This window comes from Momordica charantia, assembly GCF_013281855.1.
Source record: "Momordica charantia cultivar OHB3-1 chromosome 6 unlocalized genomic scaffold, Mcharantia_2.0 BLBB01000006.1, whole genome shotgun sequence".
Taxonomy (NCBI): Eukaryota; Viridiplantae; Streptophyta; class Magnoliopsida; order Cucurbitales; family Cucurbitaceae; genus Momordica; species Momordica charantia.
Window position 1 is genome coordinate 21,783,106 of NW_028275164.1, and position 19,068 is coordinate 21,802,173.

The 19,068-nt window shown below is 37.4% G+C and overlaps 1 protein-coding gene across 1 annotated transcript; it reads left to right on the forward strand.

Annotated features, from left to right (window-relative positions):
• The first annotated feature begins 8,373 nt into the window (after positions 1–8,373).
• On the forward strand, positions 8,374–10,905 carry LOC111022546 (pentatricopeptide repeat-containing protein At2g03380, mitochondrial). The gene has a single exon (XM_022299709.2). It carries the CDS (start codon positions 8,544–8,546, stop codon positions 10,749–10,751), a length of 2,208 nt encoding a protein of 735 aa, XP_022155401.2. The 5' UTR covers positions 8,374–8,543; the 3' UTR covers positions 10,752–10,905.
• The last annotated feature ends 8,163 nt before the right edge of the window (positions 10,906–19,068 follow it).

Here is a 19,068-nt window from a genome sequence, read left to right on the forward strand (position 1 = left end):
ATGCAAAATATCTATATGCATACCATTACCTGCATTTTATTTCTGCCAAGATAGTGAGTTCCAATGGATAGATTCCCAAGCTCATTTATGACATAATTTGAAGCACCAGATTCGGGATACCAATTTGTGTCATTGTTCAAATATGAAGACCATAAATGCATTCATATGACTCTACTGCAAATGTTGTGGAAGACTATTCCCACGAGGTTGAGGATTGAAAAAAGAATTGTGAGACTGAAGCATTAGGGCCATGGAAGGAACGATCAAATCTCTGATAGCAATGCGATTCTGCGTGGCCAAATTTCCCACACAATTGACATTGGACTTTTGACTTATTGTTCCAATTTCGCCCTCGATTCTAGTTGTTATTGAATCAATTATTTCCTCTACCTCTATTGTTGTTCCAGGTGCTTTTATTTTCTGTCGAATTCGAACTATTTTCTCTCTTTTGTTGATCTTGAGTTGTGAGATTTACAAAAAGTAAAAAGGCATCAGGATTTATATGCGTACTATTTCTCTCTCTGTCCTTCTTGAGCCAAGAGCAGAGAATAGACTTCTTGTAGTGTTGGAATATCTTTTCGTGCAAAAATTATTGAGATTGTAACGTCAAAATCAGTTCCTAAACCAACAAAGAAATGCATAATATGATCCTCCTTTGAGAGTTGCTTTCCAGCCGCAGCTAATGAATCTGTAAGATTCTTAACCTTGAGGAAATAGTCCTTTAAAGTAAGACTTCCTTTCTTCAAATTCTCCAGTTTCAAGTTCAACTCCATAACCCTAGCTAAGTTTCTCGAAGAAAATAGGTTGTTTAGAAGGTTGGGAAAATTAAAACCCAAAACTTAAAACCCATAAATCAAATTCCCAATTCAATTCAAGAGAATTAATATCAAAGAAGCCGAAGCGTACCTTTAATCTTCCAAATTTAGATGAATCACGATTTTTAGTGACTTGGGGATCATATATAACCCCTATGTAACCGACCAAAAACCACCGGTCAGTTACAAGGTTTGAATATTTCCAATTTGGCCCCTCACCAATTTGGAAATAATTTTATGGTATCTGTACATTTTAACCATGATTGTTTTATAATTACTCCATTAAACCAGATCTTACACATAATTAAATAATTTTTCTTGGTCTAATTAAATAGCAAAAATACATTAAATTAATACATTTGTAGCATCATATTATTGAAAATTTCAACAATCTCCCACCGGGTCACATATGTAATCTAAAAAATGTGTTTGACTTTACGCGCTCCAAAATTGCTATTGTGAAAAAAGAGTAAACTTAAACAATCTGGTCCATTAGCTACATCAGTAATCCCGTTATTGGTCACAAATACCAATATAACTAAATGGCATAGATCAAACTATGAATGTATAGTATGGAAATTATATAAAATGTGATCTATACATACCTATTTCCATATGGTCCTTCCTTACTTTAGTGAGATCAAAATCATTAACCTAATGAGGCAAAGTATAATCAACTTAATTTCCATACTTCTAATCAGAATCCAAAATACATAATAATACATATGTCCAAATCAATCATAGAACAATACAAACTCCCAGTAGAACATAATTTCCTCGTGTCCAATGACACCCATATGAGTCATATGCTCATGAAAGATGAAAGACCTTGGGCGGTAATTTTTTTGCAAGCAGATCTGCTATTATAGAGTTTGTCTCAATATATTCTATAGATTTGTGTCTACTATACACTATTTCCTTCACAATTAAGAATTTATGAATTCCTAATGCTAATCGAATCTAGCTTATTTACTGTCACAGTAAATTTGAGTGGTCTTTTAACACCCTTTAATTTGCAGACATGACAAAAAAAAACTTGTAGTTAGATTAAATAATGGGATATCATTCAATATAGCTTGAGGTGGATCTACCACTATTACGACATCCATAAAATAAGAGTCGGAATACCAAATGATCTCAAACTAAACTTATCTCTTGCATGTGAGCATATAATCTTTTGTTCCCTACAAATACCTTACAACCTCCATTTGGCTTCTTACCAGAATATCTTTCTGTTTAATTAAGTACCTGCCTAACATCTCAAACAATGTACACAATTATACATATACTTGAGCTTACATTGATTCCGTATTGTAGATGAACAAGGAACCTTTTTTTCCATTTTCTCAACTTCAAGATTCTTTTCAAGCATTAACTGAGACTAAATTTGTTTTCTTAGTGACAAGGATGTCAACAAATTACTTCAGTCTCCTTTATACTTACTCCCACAAAACTTGTCATATGCACAATTATCAACAATTTTTATCTCAAAACCTAACAAGATAATAACTTGATGACATTTATATAGAATCACATATTATTCTCTTTGTTCATAAAGAAAGTTTATGAAATTATCCAAAAATGGATATTTCTGATCTTTCTCTAATGGACCATCTCAAAGGACATTAATTTTGGAGATTGCTGAGTTTGCTCATGATGACCAACTACCTCATTCGTATGGATATGTTCAACATTTTCTAGTTAAAAATCCTAATATGCTTAATTTATAGTGACAAATATAGAAATTTGCACACTGCAAAAAGCAATGATGGGAATAGATACTAATTCATCCTTACAAAGGACAGTGTTTCTACCCCTATTTCTCCCCCAAACTCAATATTTGAAAACTGCTGCAGTTCTCAAAAAATTTCTGAAGCGAGGGATCATAAAAATTATATCCTTTAGGTTACCGAACACTTTATTTTGGTCTATTCTTTTTTGCAAAAGCATCAAGAAAACCATGCCAACAATATTTGAATTCAGATACTAAACAAAGAACTGTTATCAAAATATTTAATAACAGTATATACAAACATAGAAAACACAAACCAAAGTTTGTCTACAGATAGTACAACAAAAGGTATCTTTAAAAATTCAAATAAAAACAGCCGGAAATGCCTATGGCCTCTATTGTTACCCACTTGTCACTACCAACAAAGATGTTTATTTCAGTATCAGTTGGCTTTCGGTAACTTAGGAAATCCTGCATAGAAACACTTATGTGTGTAGTTGCACCAAAATCTCACAATCATGTGTTTCAAGGTACTGAAGTTGGATTTACTGAAGAACAAACCAAATAAGAGGTCTACCTTTTCTTCACACTCTAGGCATGAAACTTGTTACAAATCTTCTTTACATGTCCCTAGAAGTTTAGAAACGGTAGAATTTTGTTTCCTTTGTCCTTGGTGATGCTTGCCAAATGAGCACCGTCTATCATAGCTGCAGTAATCTCTCTTCCTCTTCCACACAATAGTGAATGAGCTCATTTAGAGTCCATTCACCATTTTGACAATAATAATTGACCATGGTCAAGCTATGTAAGTAGAGAGATCAAAATTAAGTGCACAAGCGACTCATCAGGGAGCTCAACTTTAAGTATCTTTAGTTTTGATCCAAGATAAAACTTTTCCATAATATGCTCCCTAACATTTCATTTTCCCTTATATTTCATTGAAATCAAGCTTTGCAAAAGCATGCTTGTTTCAACCTTATAGTTTTTAGCAAAATATTTTTTCTATTTCAGCTAGGAAATCTTTGGCATTTGTTATTCCTTCGAATAACGAACCCTTAGATGCATCTGGAATACCGCGCTTTATGATCAATAGACTTAAGCAGTTTGAGCGGTCCCGCTGCTCAAAGAGACTCCTATCATTAAGATAACTCTCAGTTGAAGGAGGAGAATGTTGCTCTATCCTAAATGAGAGGTCTATATGCATGCAGCCTAAAAATGCAACCATATTTTCTTTCCAATCTTTGAAGTTTGAACCATTAAGAATATGAATATTGTTGAGAATAGCAGAAATTGTAGCATTATCAGCTAATAAGAAAACAAAGTTAAATATACAATAATGCTTACATTAGTAATTATTAATATTGAACAATAGTCATAATAATCATAAAATTCAAAATAATGGTTAATCCCTCCACAAGATACCTAAAACAACATCCACATCAAGTCTTTGGACAGTAAATGATAATCTTGGCGTAGTGATCAAATATTGACAATCAATGCACGTCAAATAACAAACCTACCTTTGGATCGATTCATTATTCACATGCCCAAAAGCTTTATAATCGTCACACATTTATCACCACAAAAAATGTCTGCAATTCCTGCCAAATATTAACCTTCCTAGAGAACTCTAATGGTCCAATCCGACCGTAGTGCATTCTAGCCCGAACTAATCGCATCCCGACTCTTGAGCCAACGACAGGCCCATAACGAAACGCACCGAATTAGATATCTAGGTTTCCTAGATGTATCAGGATTCGACTTCTGTAATTCCTAAAGGGATTAGGATCCGCCTTCCATAAATAGGAAGGTAAACCAAACCTTAAAAGTACGTCAAAACACCATACTCTCCATAATTGATTACTTCGATTCTGACTTAAGTATCATAGCCCGTGTGGCCAAAGCCACACCAGTCTTTAGTGCTCTTCTGTTTTGCAGGTCTCGTTGATCCCTTTTATTCTAGAAGATGGGTGTTAATTTGGCGGAATCCCGAAGGCCAAATTTCTGCATCAACAGTAAATGAAGTATAGTAATTTCAATTCCACATCAAGATTGCTTAAGTAATGGAACATCAAATTTAAACACAGAAGACACAAAAGATAAAGATGGGAACCGAATATTCTAAAACGGAGAAAATTTTCATGAGGGAAGATAAAAAACAGCCCTAGTTTGTAACCAATTTCAACATAATTCTTAAGAATTAACAATGAGAGGGCTCTGATACCACTTGTTGAGAAAAATTAAAACCCAAAACTTAAAAGCCATAGATCGAATTTCCATTTCAGTTCAAGAGAATTAATATGAAAGAAGCGGAAGCGTACCTTGTCCATAATTGAATGTCGATTATATTGACAGGTTTGATCTTCCATGTCTAGATGAATCACGATTCTCCTCTGTTTCTAATTTGTAAATTCGTAGATGAAGAAGCAGGTTCTCTTGAAGGGATGAGAGAGAAACTGACGTAATGATGATACTGACTTGGGGATCATAACCCCTCGACCAAAAATCACTGGTCGGTTACAAGGTTTGAATATTTCCAATTTGGCCCCTCATCAATTTGGAAATAATTTTATGGTATCTATACATTTTAACCATGGTCGTTTTATAATTACTCCATTAAACCATATCTTACACATAATAGCAAGAACACACTAAATTAATACATGTGTGATCCCACATTATTGAAAATTCCAACATAGAATTTTCCACACCTCGCTGCCTGTTTCACATTCGAGCATCTGTGATAAGATTTTTTCAACCGTGGATCCAAGCCATGAAGTGATCAATTTATCTTGGCTCTTCCAGTTAAGAAATTATTGATTATGAGTTGAAGTAGAGAATGATTCTCCTTATGATCTAACAAATTCTGGTGGAATTTCTAGTTCTGGATCGATGAATTTTTCAAACCATGACCTTGCAGAGGTGTGATAACTTGTAATCTCTAAAGCAAAAATTTTCATCGCTCAATTCGACCTTCGAGATCTTGTTTCCCAGATTAATCAACAGTGAATTCTGATTTGTTGAAACTAAATCCGAATGTCTTTCTAAAGATGAAGTTGTCATGATTTTGAGCTTTGAGTCGTTTAACTTAGGATTCTGATAATATTTTTGGTTTTTGAAATAATAGTCTTTTGCCTGATGAGAATGAAGGTAGTGATCACGAATGACTGAAGTAATTTCTCATTAAAGACAAGTGATAAAAAAAAAAGACAGGTATTTATACCTCTTTGTTAAATACCAATAATTAACTATCCTCCAAATCACTTATTTGACAAGGTTGATAGTTCAAAAAGAAATAAAAATAAATAAAATAACTCAAACCAAGCCTACATAGTGGTGCACACCAAACACAAGCTACCCAATCTCATCCTACACATTACACCTCAAATACAGACTTTACAATCTCAAGCATCACAACACCCCCAAACCTACCCTGCATGTATAGGTGTTGTAATTTTCACGTGTGTTGCAAAAGAAATTCTGTCATTCGATAGGTTTTCATTTGAAAAATGGTTGAAAATATATTATCTTGCGTCAAATGAGTTAGAAATTATATTTTGGTATGAAATAATTGATAGGGTTTAGACTAAATAATAATAATAATAGTAATAACCCTAGAGTTGGTTTTTTTTTTGTTTTTCTGCTTAATTTCGTAAGATTTTTAGAGTTATTTAACGATATATTTAATTTATTAAAAGAAATATGTTCCATAATATAAACTTAGTTAGACATATCTTGTAAAAAAAACTTAATTAGACATCAAAATTAAAATTATTTATTTCAACTAAAAAAATACATTTAAAAAAGTAAAATAGGTTAGCGTTGAGATACGATAAAAATATATTAAACAAATCAAAATAAGTTAAAGTTTGAGACTCATTTTCAAAATATCAAGAATTGGAATGAATTTTGCTTGTATTATCTTGAATTCATCATCATTTACAATATAAGCCATGAGTTATTTATAGGAAAATGTATTTGTACTAGACCCATTAACAAAATTAAGCCCATATGTTACTAACAACAGAACTGAAACTCAATTTTAGTGATACTCACATTGAGCTTGATTTTTCAGAATCTGAAATTGTGCCAATGATAAAGGCTTTGTGAGGGCGTCAGCGATTTGCGCAAGAGAGGGGAGATGTTGTACACGAATTTTGCCAGAAATCACAAGATCTCGAATGAAGTAGATATAAATTTCTATGTGCTTCGTTCGTGAATGGAGAACCGGATTGGCACTAAGATGGATTGAGCTAAGATTATCACACCAGAGAATTGGTGGATTAGGGATCAGAATCCTCAACTCCGAGAACAATGTTTTCAACCAGATCAACTCTGAGGCAGCGAGGGCAAGAGCACGGTATTTTGCTTCTATGCTTGAACGTGAAATTATTGCTTGTTTCTTAGATCCCCATGATATAGGATTATTACCTAAGTAAATGCAAAATTCGGATGTTGTTGATTTTCAGTCATCAGGGTCGGAAGCCCAATCTGCGTCTAAGTATCCTTGTAGAGTTAATGTAGTAGGTTTTGTGAGAAGTAATCCATGATCAAATGTCCCTTTAAGGTACCTTAGGATTCGTTTAACTAACTGCCAGTGAATCATGGTAGGTGCATGCATGAACAGACAGATTTTGTTTACAGCATAAGAGATTTCGGGCCTTGTAAGTGTAACATACTGTAGCGCCCCAACGATGCTTCTATATAGATATGGGTCTGCTAAAGGATCACCTTGTCGGGCAGCAACAATGGAGCCACTGATCATAGGTGCAGCAATGGCATTAGCTTCATGCATCTTAGCTCTTTTTAATAGATCGGTGATATACTTAGCTTGAGATAGAAAAATGCTTGTAGCTGTATGATAGGACACTTGGATGCCTAAGAAATAGTTGAGTGTACCGAGATCCTTTAAGGCAAACTTGTTGTGTAGTAGATTGATAAGTTGTTGAGTTTCAGCCAAAGAACTACCCGTAATCACTATATCATCCACATATATTAAAATATAGCAGTAGTTACCACATAAAATATGGCAGAGTCTTCATCCACATTTGATGAAGACTCTGTCATATTTCTTTTGATGTTGTGCAGTGAAGCAAATCGACAAGAATGTCTTCAGTCATGGCGCCAAGAATCCATGACATGATGAGTCGATCTTGTCTCTTCCAGAGAGTATAAGCAGTGTTTACTGACCTTGTTTCTTCAGTATTTCCTGTGTTTCTGATGAACTGTGGTGGGATTTCAGAATCCTCATCAATGAATGCTTCAAGCCCGTTTTTGTCTATTGCAGCCAATATTTGAAATTTCCACAACAAAGAAGTTATCATCACTCAACTTCACCGTCGTAATCTTGCTGCATGGGTTCACTACTTGAGTGCCTTGTGTTGCAGTAATTTCAGAATTTGCCTCCATGGAATCTGTCATTGTCTATCTTCTACAATTTGTCGTTAGACATTACAGATACAATTTCAAAATATCAAGAATTGGAATGAATTCTGCTGGTATTATCTTGAATTCATCATCATTCACAATATAAGTCATGGGTTATTTATAGGAAAATGTATTTGTACTAGGCCCATTAACAAAATTAGAAATTAGGCCCATATGTTACTAACAACAGAACTGAAACCCAATTTTAGTGATTTGTTTTAACTCTCATCAATAAAAATATACTTAGATAGCAAAAATGAATAAAAATATATTTAGGAAAAAAAAACAGTAAATATATATATATATTTTTTAAAAACAAAAACAATAAAAATAAATTTAAAAAATAAAAATAAAACAGGACGTGGTTGTGGGGCACAATAACTTACAAAGGGGAAACCATCGGGCCAAAGGCATTTTATTTCGCAAGGTGTGGAATGTGCAAGTCACTGCCGGTCGAGTTTGATGGTTATTTGCATCGTCGAGTTCTGCGTTTGCTGAAACGCCACCAATGAAAGAGGCTGGATGTCGAGAGGCGTGAAGACAGGAAATAAGATCTATACCACAACTCAATGTGCCTACGTTTGGCAATTACCCAAAATCCTGGCTCAATACTTCACAGATTCAAGAGTTTCTTATCCTATGGCTATGCCTTTCTTCCTCTCTCCTCCCTCTTCTTTCTTTTAATGTCGCCTTTCCTTCGCTTCCATCATTCGCCTCATAGAAGCTTCGTTTCACACACCTCTTCTTCCTCCATAAAAAATGCCATATTCCGCTTCCCCCAACCCAGTATTCAACTATTTTTCTCACTTCTCCAAGAATTTCCCCACAACATTTTGTGTGTCAAATCCATACACGCCCAGCTTATTATCACTAACGCCCTATCCAGCGACCATTTTTTGGCTTCAAAACTCGTTGCGGTGTACTCGCGTTTGGGTAGTTTGGAGCATGCACGCAAGGTGTTTGATAATTTTCCTCATCCAAAAACTGTCCTCTGCAATGCCATGGTTAATGGGTATCTGCAAAATGAGCATTATGTTGAGAGTATCGAGTTATTTAAGATTATGGGTCGGTGTGATTTGGAGTTTGATAGTTATACTTGTAATTTTGCTCTTAAGGCGTGCACGTTCTTACTGGATTATGAAATGGGGATGGAAGTGATTAGATTAGCTGTGTATATGGGGTGGGATCGAGGTAAGTTTTTAGGAAGTTCAATTTTGAATTTTTTAGTGAAAACTGGTGATATTAAGGGTGCACAAAAGTTTTTTCATCAAATGCTTGGAAAAGATGTTGTCTGCTGGAATGTGATGATTGGTGGGTTCATGAAGGAAGGCTTGTATAGTGAAGGTTTTAGTGTGTTTCTTGATATGCTTTTTAGCGGAATTGAACCTACTGCTGTGACCATGACAAGCCTGATTCAAGCCTGTGGGGAGACAGGAAATGTAGAGTTTGGAAAATGTATTCATGGCTACATTCTTGGATTTGGAATGAGTAGTGATACAAGGGTGCTTACCTCATTGATTGATATGTATTGTAAAACGGGTGACATCAAAACTGCTCGATGGATTTTCAATTCCATGCCCTTGAGAAATTTGGTGTCTTGGAATGCTATGATTTCGGGTTACGTTCAAAATGGTTTGCCTCTCGAAGCATTAAATCTCTTTCGGATGTTGGTTACAAGTGATGGAGGTTTTGATTCAGCTACCATTGTTAGCCTCCTCCAGGTTTGTTCTCATGCAGTGGATTTGGATGGCGGGAAGATTCTCCACGGTTGCGTCTATCGAAGTGGACTTGATTTGAATTTGATTTTGTCTACCGCAATTGTTGATCTTTATGCTAAATGTGGATCCTTGGCATATGCATTTTCATTTTTCCAGAGAATGAAAAGTAAGAATGTGATATCATGGACTGCCATGCTTGTGGGATTGACACAGAATGGGCATGCTAGAGATGCCCTGAGGTTATTTAATCAGATGCAAAACGAGAAGGTTAGTTTCAATGCTCTTACCTTAATTAGTTTAATGCACTGCTGCACGCTCCTCGGCTCATTAAATAAAGGGAGAAGTGTGCATGCTATCTTGATTCGTTTCGGTTTTTCTTCTGATGCTATCGCTACGACAGCCCTCATTGATATGTATGCAAAGTGCAGCAAAATAGACTCAGCTGAGAAGGTATTCAAGTATGGTTTTTTTACACCCAAGGATGTGATTTTATATAACTCAATGATTTCGGGCTATGGAACTCACGGTCTTGGACATAAAGCACTGTGCGTCTACCGTGAAATGGAACGAGAGGGACTTCAGCCAAATGAGAGCACTTTTGTTTCCCTGCTATTTGCTTGTAGCCATTCAGGCCTGGTGGAAGAAGGAGTCTCTTTGTTTAGCAGTATGAAGAAAGATCATAACATAACGCCTACTGATAAGCTTTACGCTTGTTTTGTTGATCTTTTGAGTCGAGCAGGACGTCTTCGGCAAGCTGACGCATTGATCAATCAGATGCCATTCATTCCAACCAGTGGTATACTTGAAACTCTGCTGAATGGATGTCTGATGCACAAGGACATTGAATTGGGTGTAAAAATTGCTGACAGATTACTCTCCTTGGATTCTAAAAATTCCAGCATCTACATTACCCTGTCGAATATATATGCCGAAGCAAGGCAATGGGATTCAGTAAAGTATGTTAGAGGACTCATGCTCGAGCAGGAGCTCAAAAAGATTACGGGATATACCTCAATTGAAGTAAGTCTAGAGTGCATGAATGAGAGGCCTTATCGATAGGGATATACCTTACGTTGGGTTTGATCGTAGGTTTTACACAAAATTAGTTTCTTGATTCAAGAACTTAGTCTACTCACTCGAAACAGTCATATGTTTTAATTCTCTTAATGTAATTAATTTAGACTAAGCATCAAAATTAAATTTTATTAATTAATCAACTGGGCACGATAGCGTTCCATATTAATCAAAGAATAACATTAAGGATGATGAGAATAACTAAACTAACACTTAATATGAATTAAGGTGTCAATTTTGATGGGATGGAATCTCCAGCGGAAGCGGTTGAACACTTGTGATTCGTCTCGGTTTAGAAATTACACATTATTGGTTTTCAAAAATAGAACATTTCTATTAAAAATGAGGTTAAGCCTCTTGGCAGCAAGAGAAGGACTTACGTTTGAAAACCGTTGACAACATTTCTTCCTCAAGCACGTAATTTGTTTTGGCACGAACAAACGAACCCAAACGCATGAACCAAATGATTGACACTAACACGTAGTTTCCTTGCTATGACTCTATCAACAAGAACCGAATTGTGGGATCCTCCTTGGAAAATAAAGCGTACCGAGAAAATACTTGAGATTGTGAGAGAGAGATATGTTATATAGGGAAAATTGAACAACCAAACCACAGGGAAGTCGAGGAGTGGTGAGTTGTTTAGTTTAACAATTTATTTAATTATGATTAATTAAATTAAAACTATTTTAATTTAATGAATTATATTTAATTAATAATTAATAAAATCTTAATTAATTAAACATAATTTAATTAGATCTCATTTGATTAAATTAAATAATATTTGAACCATATTCAAATATACATATCCCTCATAACCTATAGTATTTAATATGAATCCAATTCACATTAACTTTTCAACCTATAGTTTTAATATGAATCCAATTCATATTATTCTCTCATAATATAAAGTGTTATAATGTATCATCATATATTATATTAAATTGTGTCATACACAATGAACTCAAATTCCCTTTAATTAAATTTGAACAATTCAAATTCCTTCTAAGACTTAATGTTCTTAATTATCCTTTACGAGCTAGCAAGGGGACCTAATCGACCTATAGATTAGAAGAACGAGATTAATTGGTTGAACTCATTAACCACCTTAATCAACATACATTAATTATGGGTTACTCCATTAAAAACCCACAACTCAACTCTTCTCACTATAGAATATTTATGTGTCCACGGATATCAACCTTTAACGGCAAGTCAATCCTTCATGAGTGTTCGTAACCATAGATAGGTCAAATTATCATTTTACCCCTGTGTTACATCTTGTATCTTAAGTACCGTTGATCTTCTAATGAAGAACCCGGTTATGGCCCGACCAATAATCGGAAGTCCCTCTCGGGCCAATGAGAGGGTCAGAACCCTTGTTCAAGTCCCGGACTCAGCACTAAAGGGAACACTCATCTACTCCCCTAAAGTCGGGGAGGAGTGAATGTCATCTTGTGTAGTTATGTTCCCAACTCCCCGCTCGGTCTCGTCCCCAAAATGGTGGGAATGTTGAGTCGGTGACTCGGGCCACTCCACCCATTCAGATCAAAAAACGAGTCCTTACGGGCAAGAGTCCATAACTCACTCAGAATTGAGAATGAGCTGCTTGGTCATCCTATGAAATATCAATCTGTGAGTCAACAATGTTACATCTAAAGATTGGCTATTTCACGGTCCGGTCTTATACAAACTCATTGTATAGGATACCTCTACTCGCATGTTCTACACGAACGACCTGGATCATTTACAATGTGGGTCGTATCCATAGTGTTGCCAGTATAAGGTACCCAACCTTATCCATATACAATAGACCTTTTAGGTTATTCCCACGACATTATCCACTTGTATATCGAGGGTATATCAAATATATACCTAGTATATATACTATCCCGGTTAACATGATCATAACCTTGGATGTTTAGTTTATTGGATTTAGACAATGCAATGTTATGAATTCAACAACAAATTAATTGAATATAAATTTGTTTTTACATAAATACAAACTGCGAGTTTAGGGCAATACACCCAACAAACTCCCACTTGAACTAAACTCGAGTGGGGTGTACATAATCATAAAGCAAAGGGAAAATACAATAAACTAGGGCATATACTATACCCATTACATTTCTCCCACTTGCCCTAGACTAATCGTACAATGTTCGTAGACCTAGACTCTCTAGATGGCCCTCAAACACTTTAGTCGTGAGAGCCTTCGTAAAATGACCAGCAATGTTGTGCGCGGAAGTGATCTTTGTGACGATTACATCCCCTCATTGCACTATCTCCCGTATTAGGTGGTACTTCCTTTCTATGTGCTTGCCTCTCTTATGGCTTCGAGGTTCTTTAGAATTTATCATAGCACCATTATTATCACAATTAAGTGTGATGGGAAAGTTCATATTTGGAACGACTTCCAAATCGATCAATAACTTCCTAAGCCAAACCACTTCTTTTGCTACTTCACAAGTGGCAACATACTCAACCTCCATGGTGGAGTTTGCGATGCATCATTGTTTGATGCTTTGCCAACGTTAAGAGTGAACACTGGCCCCGACGTGGATTTCCTTGAATCCTTGTCTGTTTGGAAGTCAGAGTCAGTGTATCTTGTAAGGATCAAATCCTTAGAGTCATACACGAGCTTGTAGTCCTTTGTTCTCCTAAGATACTTGAGGATTTCCTTAACAGTAGTCCAGTGATCATATCCTGGGTTGGATTGATACCTACTCACCATACCTACTGCATAGCTAATGTCTGGCCTATGGGAGCTTAAGTTGTCTATGAACAAGAATTTGTATATATTATTAGATAATGTGTACATAGTTCCAAAAATCAAAAGGAACTTAATTTCAATTTCTTATTTGTTAGAACATTTTTATTCCATTTCCTTTCAATTAAATGAAGCATTCATTTCTAGAAATGCTGTAAAGATTTTTTCTGCTAAGCTTGAAAACAACTTGTATGTGCTATGACCAACCATAAGTAAAGCAGCTTTAAATACCGAGTTGTTTAAAAATTCTAAAACTCAAAATAAAAGGCAAAAAGTTTCTCATAAAGAAAATACCTATCTTTGGCACTTAAGATTAGGTCACATTAATCTCAATAGGATTGGAAGGTTGGTTAAAATCGTCTTCTAAGCGAGTTAGAAGACAACTCTTTACCACCTTGTGTCTTTCTTGAAGGCAAGATGACTAAAAGACCTTTTACTGGAAAAAGCTATAGAACCAAAGAGCCCTTAGAACTTATACATTTAGATGTGGTCTGATGAATGTTAAAGCTCAATGAGGGTATGAATATTTCATCTCTTTTATAGATGATTACTCAAGGTACGATTATCTATACCTGATGCAACACAAGTCCGAAACCCTCAAAAAGTTCAAAGAGTACAAGACCGAAGTTGAAAATCAATTAGGTAAAACCATTAAAACACTTCGATCTGATCGGGGTGGAGAGTATATGGACTTGAGATTCTAGGACTATATGATAGAACATGGAATCACGTCCCAACTCTCAGCCCTTGGTACACCACAACAGAACAGTGTATCAGAAAGGAGAAACTGAACCCTATTAGATATGGTTCGCTCAATGATGAACTATGCTCAGTTGCCTAACTTGTTTTGGGGTTACGTAGTGGAGATTGCGGTTTATATTTTAGACGTAGTTCCCTCGAAGAGTGTTTCTGAAACACCCTTTGAACTATGGAAGGGTCGAAAAGCTAATTTACGCCACTTCCGTATTTGGGGATGTCCAGCACATGTGCTCGTGACTAACCCAAAGAAATTGGAACCTCGTTCAAAAGTATGCTTATTCGTAGGTTACCCTAAAGAGACGAAAGGTGGTCTCTTCTTCGATCCTCAAGATAACATAGTGTTTGTATTGACAAACGCCACCTTCTTGGAAGAAGACCACGTTCGAGATCATAAACCATGAAGTAAGGTAGTGATAAATGAGATTTCTGAAGAGGCTACAAATACGTTAACAAGAGTTGTCGATCAAGTAGACATTTCGACAAGAATTGTTGATGAAGCCAGTACATCACGTCAGTCACATCCACCTCAAGAATTGAGGGTGCCTCGACGTAGTGGGAGAATTGTGTCACAACCTAACCGCTACGTGGGTTTAGTTAAAACCCAAATTGTCATACTTGATGACGGCATCGAGGATTCATTGACCTACAAGCAGGCAATGGAAGATGTGGACAATGACAAATGTGTTAAAGCCATGGACCTGGAAATGGAGCCTATGTACTTCAATTCTGTTTGGGAACTTGTAGGCCAACCTGACAGGGTAAGACCCATAGGGGTGCAAATGGAAGATATGGACAATGACAAATGTGTTAAAGCCATGGGCCTGGAAATGGAGCCTATGTACTTCAATTCTGTTTGGGAACTTGTAGGCCAACCTGACGGGGTAAGACCCATAGGGGTACAAATGGATCTACAAGAGAAAACGAGATGTCGAAGGAAATGTACAGACCTAAAATATGAGACTTGTGGTGAAAGGCTACACATAAAGGGAAGGGGTGAACTATGAAGAAACCTTTTCCCATGTGGCTATGATTAAGTCTATAAGAGTACTTTTGTCCTTTGCCACATATTATGACTATGAGATTTGGCGAATGGATGTCAACTGCCTTTCTGAATGGCAATCTTGAAGAAAGTATTTATATGTCTTAGCCCGAGGGGTTCATAGCTCAAGGTCAAGAGCAAAAGGTTTGCAAGCTTAAACGGTTCATATAGGGATTGAAACAAGCATCTCGATCTTGGAACATAAGGTTTGATACTGCGATCAAATCTTATGGTTTTGACCAAGACGTTGATGAGCCTTGTGTATACAAGAAAATCGTCGACAACACAATAGCCTTCTTAGTATTGTATGTGGATGATACCCTACTCATTGGGAATGATGTAGGATAACTCACTGACATAAAGAAGTGGCTAGCTACTGAATTTCAAATGAAAGATTTGGGGGAAACTCAGTATGTCTTTAGCATCCAAATTCTAAGAGATCGCAAGAACAAAACGCTAGCTCTGTCTCAAGCAACTTATATCGATAAGATACTTGTTCGATATTCAATGTAGAATTCCAAGAAAGGCTTATTGCCTTTCAGGCATGGAATTCATCTGTCTGAGGAACAATGTCCTAAGACACCCCAAGAAGTTGAGGATATGAGACGCATACCCTATGCTTCAGCAGTGGGCAGCCTGATGTACGCTATGTTGTGCACTAGGCCTGACATTTACTACGCAGTAAAAATGATCAGTAGGTATTAATCCAACCCAAGATATGATCACTGGACTGCTGTTAAGGGAATCCTCAAGTATCTTAGGAGAACGAGGGACTATAAGCTCGTGTATGACTATAAGAATTTGATTCTTACAGGATACACTGACTCTGACTTCCAAACAGAAAAGATTCAAGGAAATCTACGTCAGGGTTAGTATTCACTTTTAACGGAGGAGCGATAGTTTGGCAAAGCATCAAACAAGAATGCATAGCAGACTCCACGATGGAGGTTGAGTATGTTGCAGCTTGAGAAGTAGCAAAAAAAGCGGTTTGGCTTAGGAAGTTCTTGATCGATTTGGAAGTCGCTGTGATAACAGTAGTGCTATGACAAATTCTAAAGAACCTCGAAGCCACAAGAAGGGCAAGCATATAGAAAGGAAGTACCACCTAATACGGGAGACAGTGCAATGAGGGGATGTGATCGTCACAAAGATCGCTTCAAGATTGCTTCGGAGCACAACATTGCTAATCCTTTTACGAAGGCTCTCACGGATGAAGTGTTTGAGGGCCATCTAGAAAGTCTAGGTCTACAAGCATTGTACGATTAGTCTAGGGCAAGTGGGAGAAGTGTAACGGGTATAGTGTATGCCTTAGTTTATTGTATTTTCCCTTTGATTTATGATTATATACACCCTACTTGAGTTTAGTTCAAGTGGGAGTTTATTGGGTGTGTTGCCCTAAACTCGTAGTTTGTATTCATATAAAAATAAATTTATATTCAATAAAGTTTTATTCAGTCAATTTGTTGTTGAATTCATTGCAATTATCTAAACCAAGAAACTAAACATCCAAGGTTATTGTCATGTAATCGAGACAGTATATACTCTGGGTATATATTTGATATACCATCGATATACAAGTCGATAATGTCCTAGGAATAACCTGAAGAGTTTGTGGTATATGGATAAGGATGGGTACCTTGTCCTGGCAACACTATGGATACGACCCACTTTGTAAATGTTACAGAAGACTCGATCCAGGTCGTTCGTGTGAAGACATGCGAGTGGGGGTATCCTATACAATGAGTTTGTACAAGACTAGACCACGAAATAGCCAATCTTTAGATGTAACGTCGTTGACTAACAGATTGCTATTTCATAGGATAACTAGGCAACTCATTCTCAATCTTGAGTGAGTTATGGACTCCTGCCCGTGAGGGCTCGTTCATTGATATGTATGGGTGAGAGTGGCCTGAGTTGCCGACTCAATATTCCCACCATTTTGGGGACGAGACCGAGTGGGGAGCTTGGAACATAACTACACAAGATGACATTCACTCCTCCCTGACTTTTGGGGAGTAGATGAGTGTTCCCTTTAGTTCTAACTTTGGGACTTGAACAAATGGCCCACCCTCTCACTATCTCTAGAGGGACTTCCGATTATTGGTCGAACCATAACCGAGTTGTTCATTAGAGGATTAATGATACTTAAGGTATAATATGTAACTGAGGGGTAAAAGGGTAACTTGACCCATCTATAGTTACGAACACTCCTGAATAATTGACTTGTCGTTAATGGTCGATATCCGTGGACACAGAAATTGTAACGCCTCGAGTCCCTCAGGTTAGTTAGTCTCGAATCAGGAGATTTTTCATTTAATTGTAAAGTGATTGTTAATTAAATTTATCTATATTTATCGGCCTCTACAATCCAATTAAATTAATATTTACCAGACCCCGTGTGGTGGGTCTTGTTTAAGAGGGGGTAGATTTCTTATCTTTTGGGCTTGGACTTGTTGGGCCTCTATTGGGTTAATTTGGTTTTAAAACAAAGGGAAAAAGAAAGAAAACAAAAAGGAAAAAACCCTAGCCCAAGTTCCTTCTTTCTTCTTCTTACTTCTACCTTAGCCGCCCCCCCCCCCCCGATTTCTTCTTCATTCCCAATCTCGCCGCCCCTCCTCTCGTTTTCCGGCATCTCATCCGACGCCTCGACGCAGCACCGGTGCTGCTAGCCCACTCCGAACGGAACAACAACAAACTTCGACGTGCTTTAAACCCGTAGCAGCGGCGGACAAAGACACCCACGAGCGGCGGCCGGCGACCAATCTGTAGCAGCAGCGGCGGCGGCGCGACCCCGACGTCCTGATGATCTGCAGCAGCGGCGGCGCGTCCCCCGGCGGTCTGCAACGAACCGGCGCCGCTCCTCTTCGCGGCGGCGCACGGCGAACAGGTTATACAGCGGCGAACCGGTGGCGACCTGCTGCTACGATCCGCGAACAACAACTCCAGCGGCGGGATTTGTACGTTACAGCAGTGTCTTGGACGTTTGGCGGTGACCCACATTCGTTCGAAGCTCGATTTAGGCTACCCACACCTTGGCGAGCTAGATCTAGGTGACCCACATCCATACGAAGTCGGTTTTGGTGGTAATGCGTCATTCGAACCCTTTTGGAGTTGATTTCGTAGGCTAAATAGGGTACGTAATATGCTGTATTTTCTGTTTTGGTGTGCTTAGGTGTGAAGTCGACGCAACACTTAAGGGCACGGTTGTGAGTAAGTAGACAAGAGGCGTGTGAGTGCGTTAATGGATGCCAAATGGTCTCTAACGTGCTGATTTTGTAGCGTTTTATGCTAATTTTGTTATGTCATTGTGCTAAATAATTCTCGTTGTGTCGGTCGATATACTTGGAGTTGTGTTGGATGTTTGTCGATGAAAATGGTGAGATTTCTGCTTTGCTAAACTGTTGAGTATTGCTGTGGTAATGTTGGTTGCCTGGATAAGCATGAATTGTTCGGCGTGTGTTGTGAGTTATTATACTTAGTAATGCTTGTTAAATAATGATGTTGGATATTAAGCATGATGGGTTTATTATCTCGCTATTAGAAAGTTGTTAAAATTGTGGAAGCATGCTGAATTGTAGTTGTGTGTTGAAAGATGCAGGGGTAGTGGCTTAAGAAAGTATACAGTAAGACTCTGGTGAGAGTTGGATTCTTGGAGGAAATGAATGAGTGAGTGTCAGGCCTCGGGTATAAATGGTCGGGGGCTGATACGTCACTAATGGAGTATCGAGGCCTCG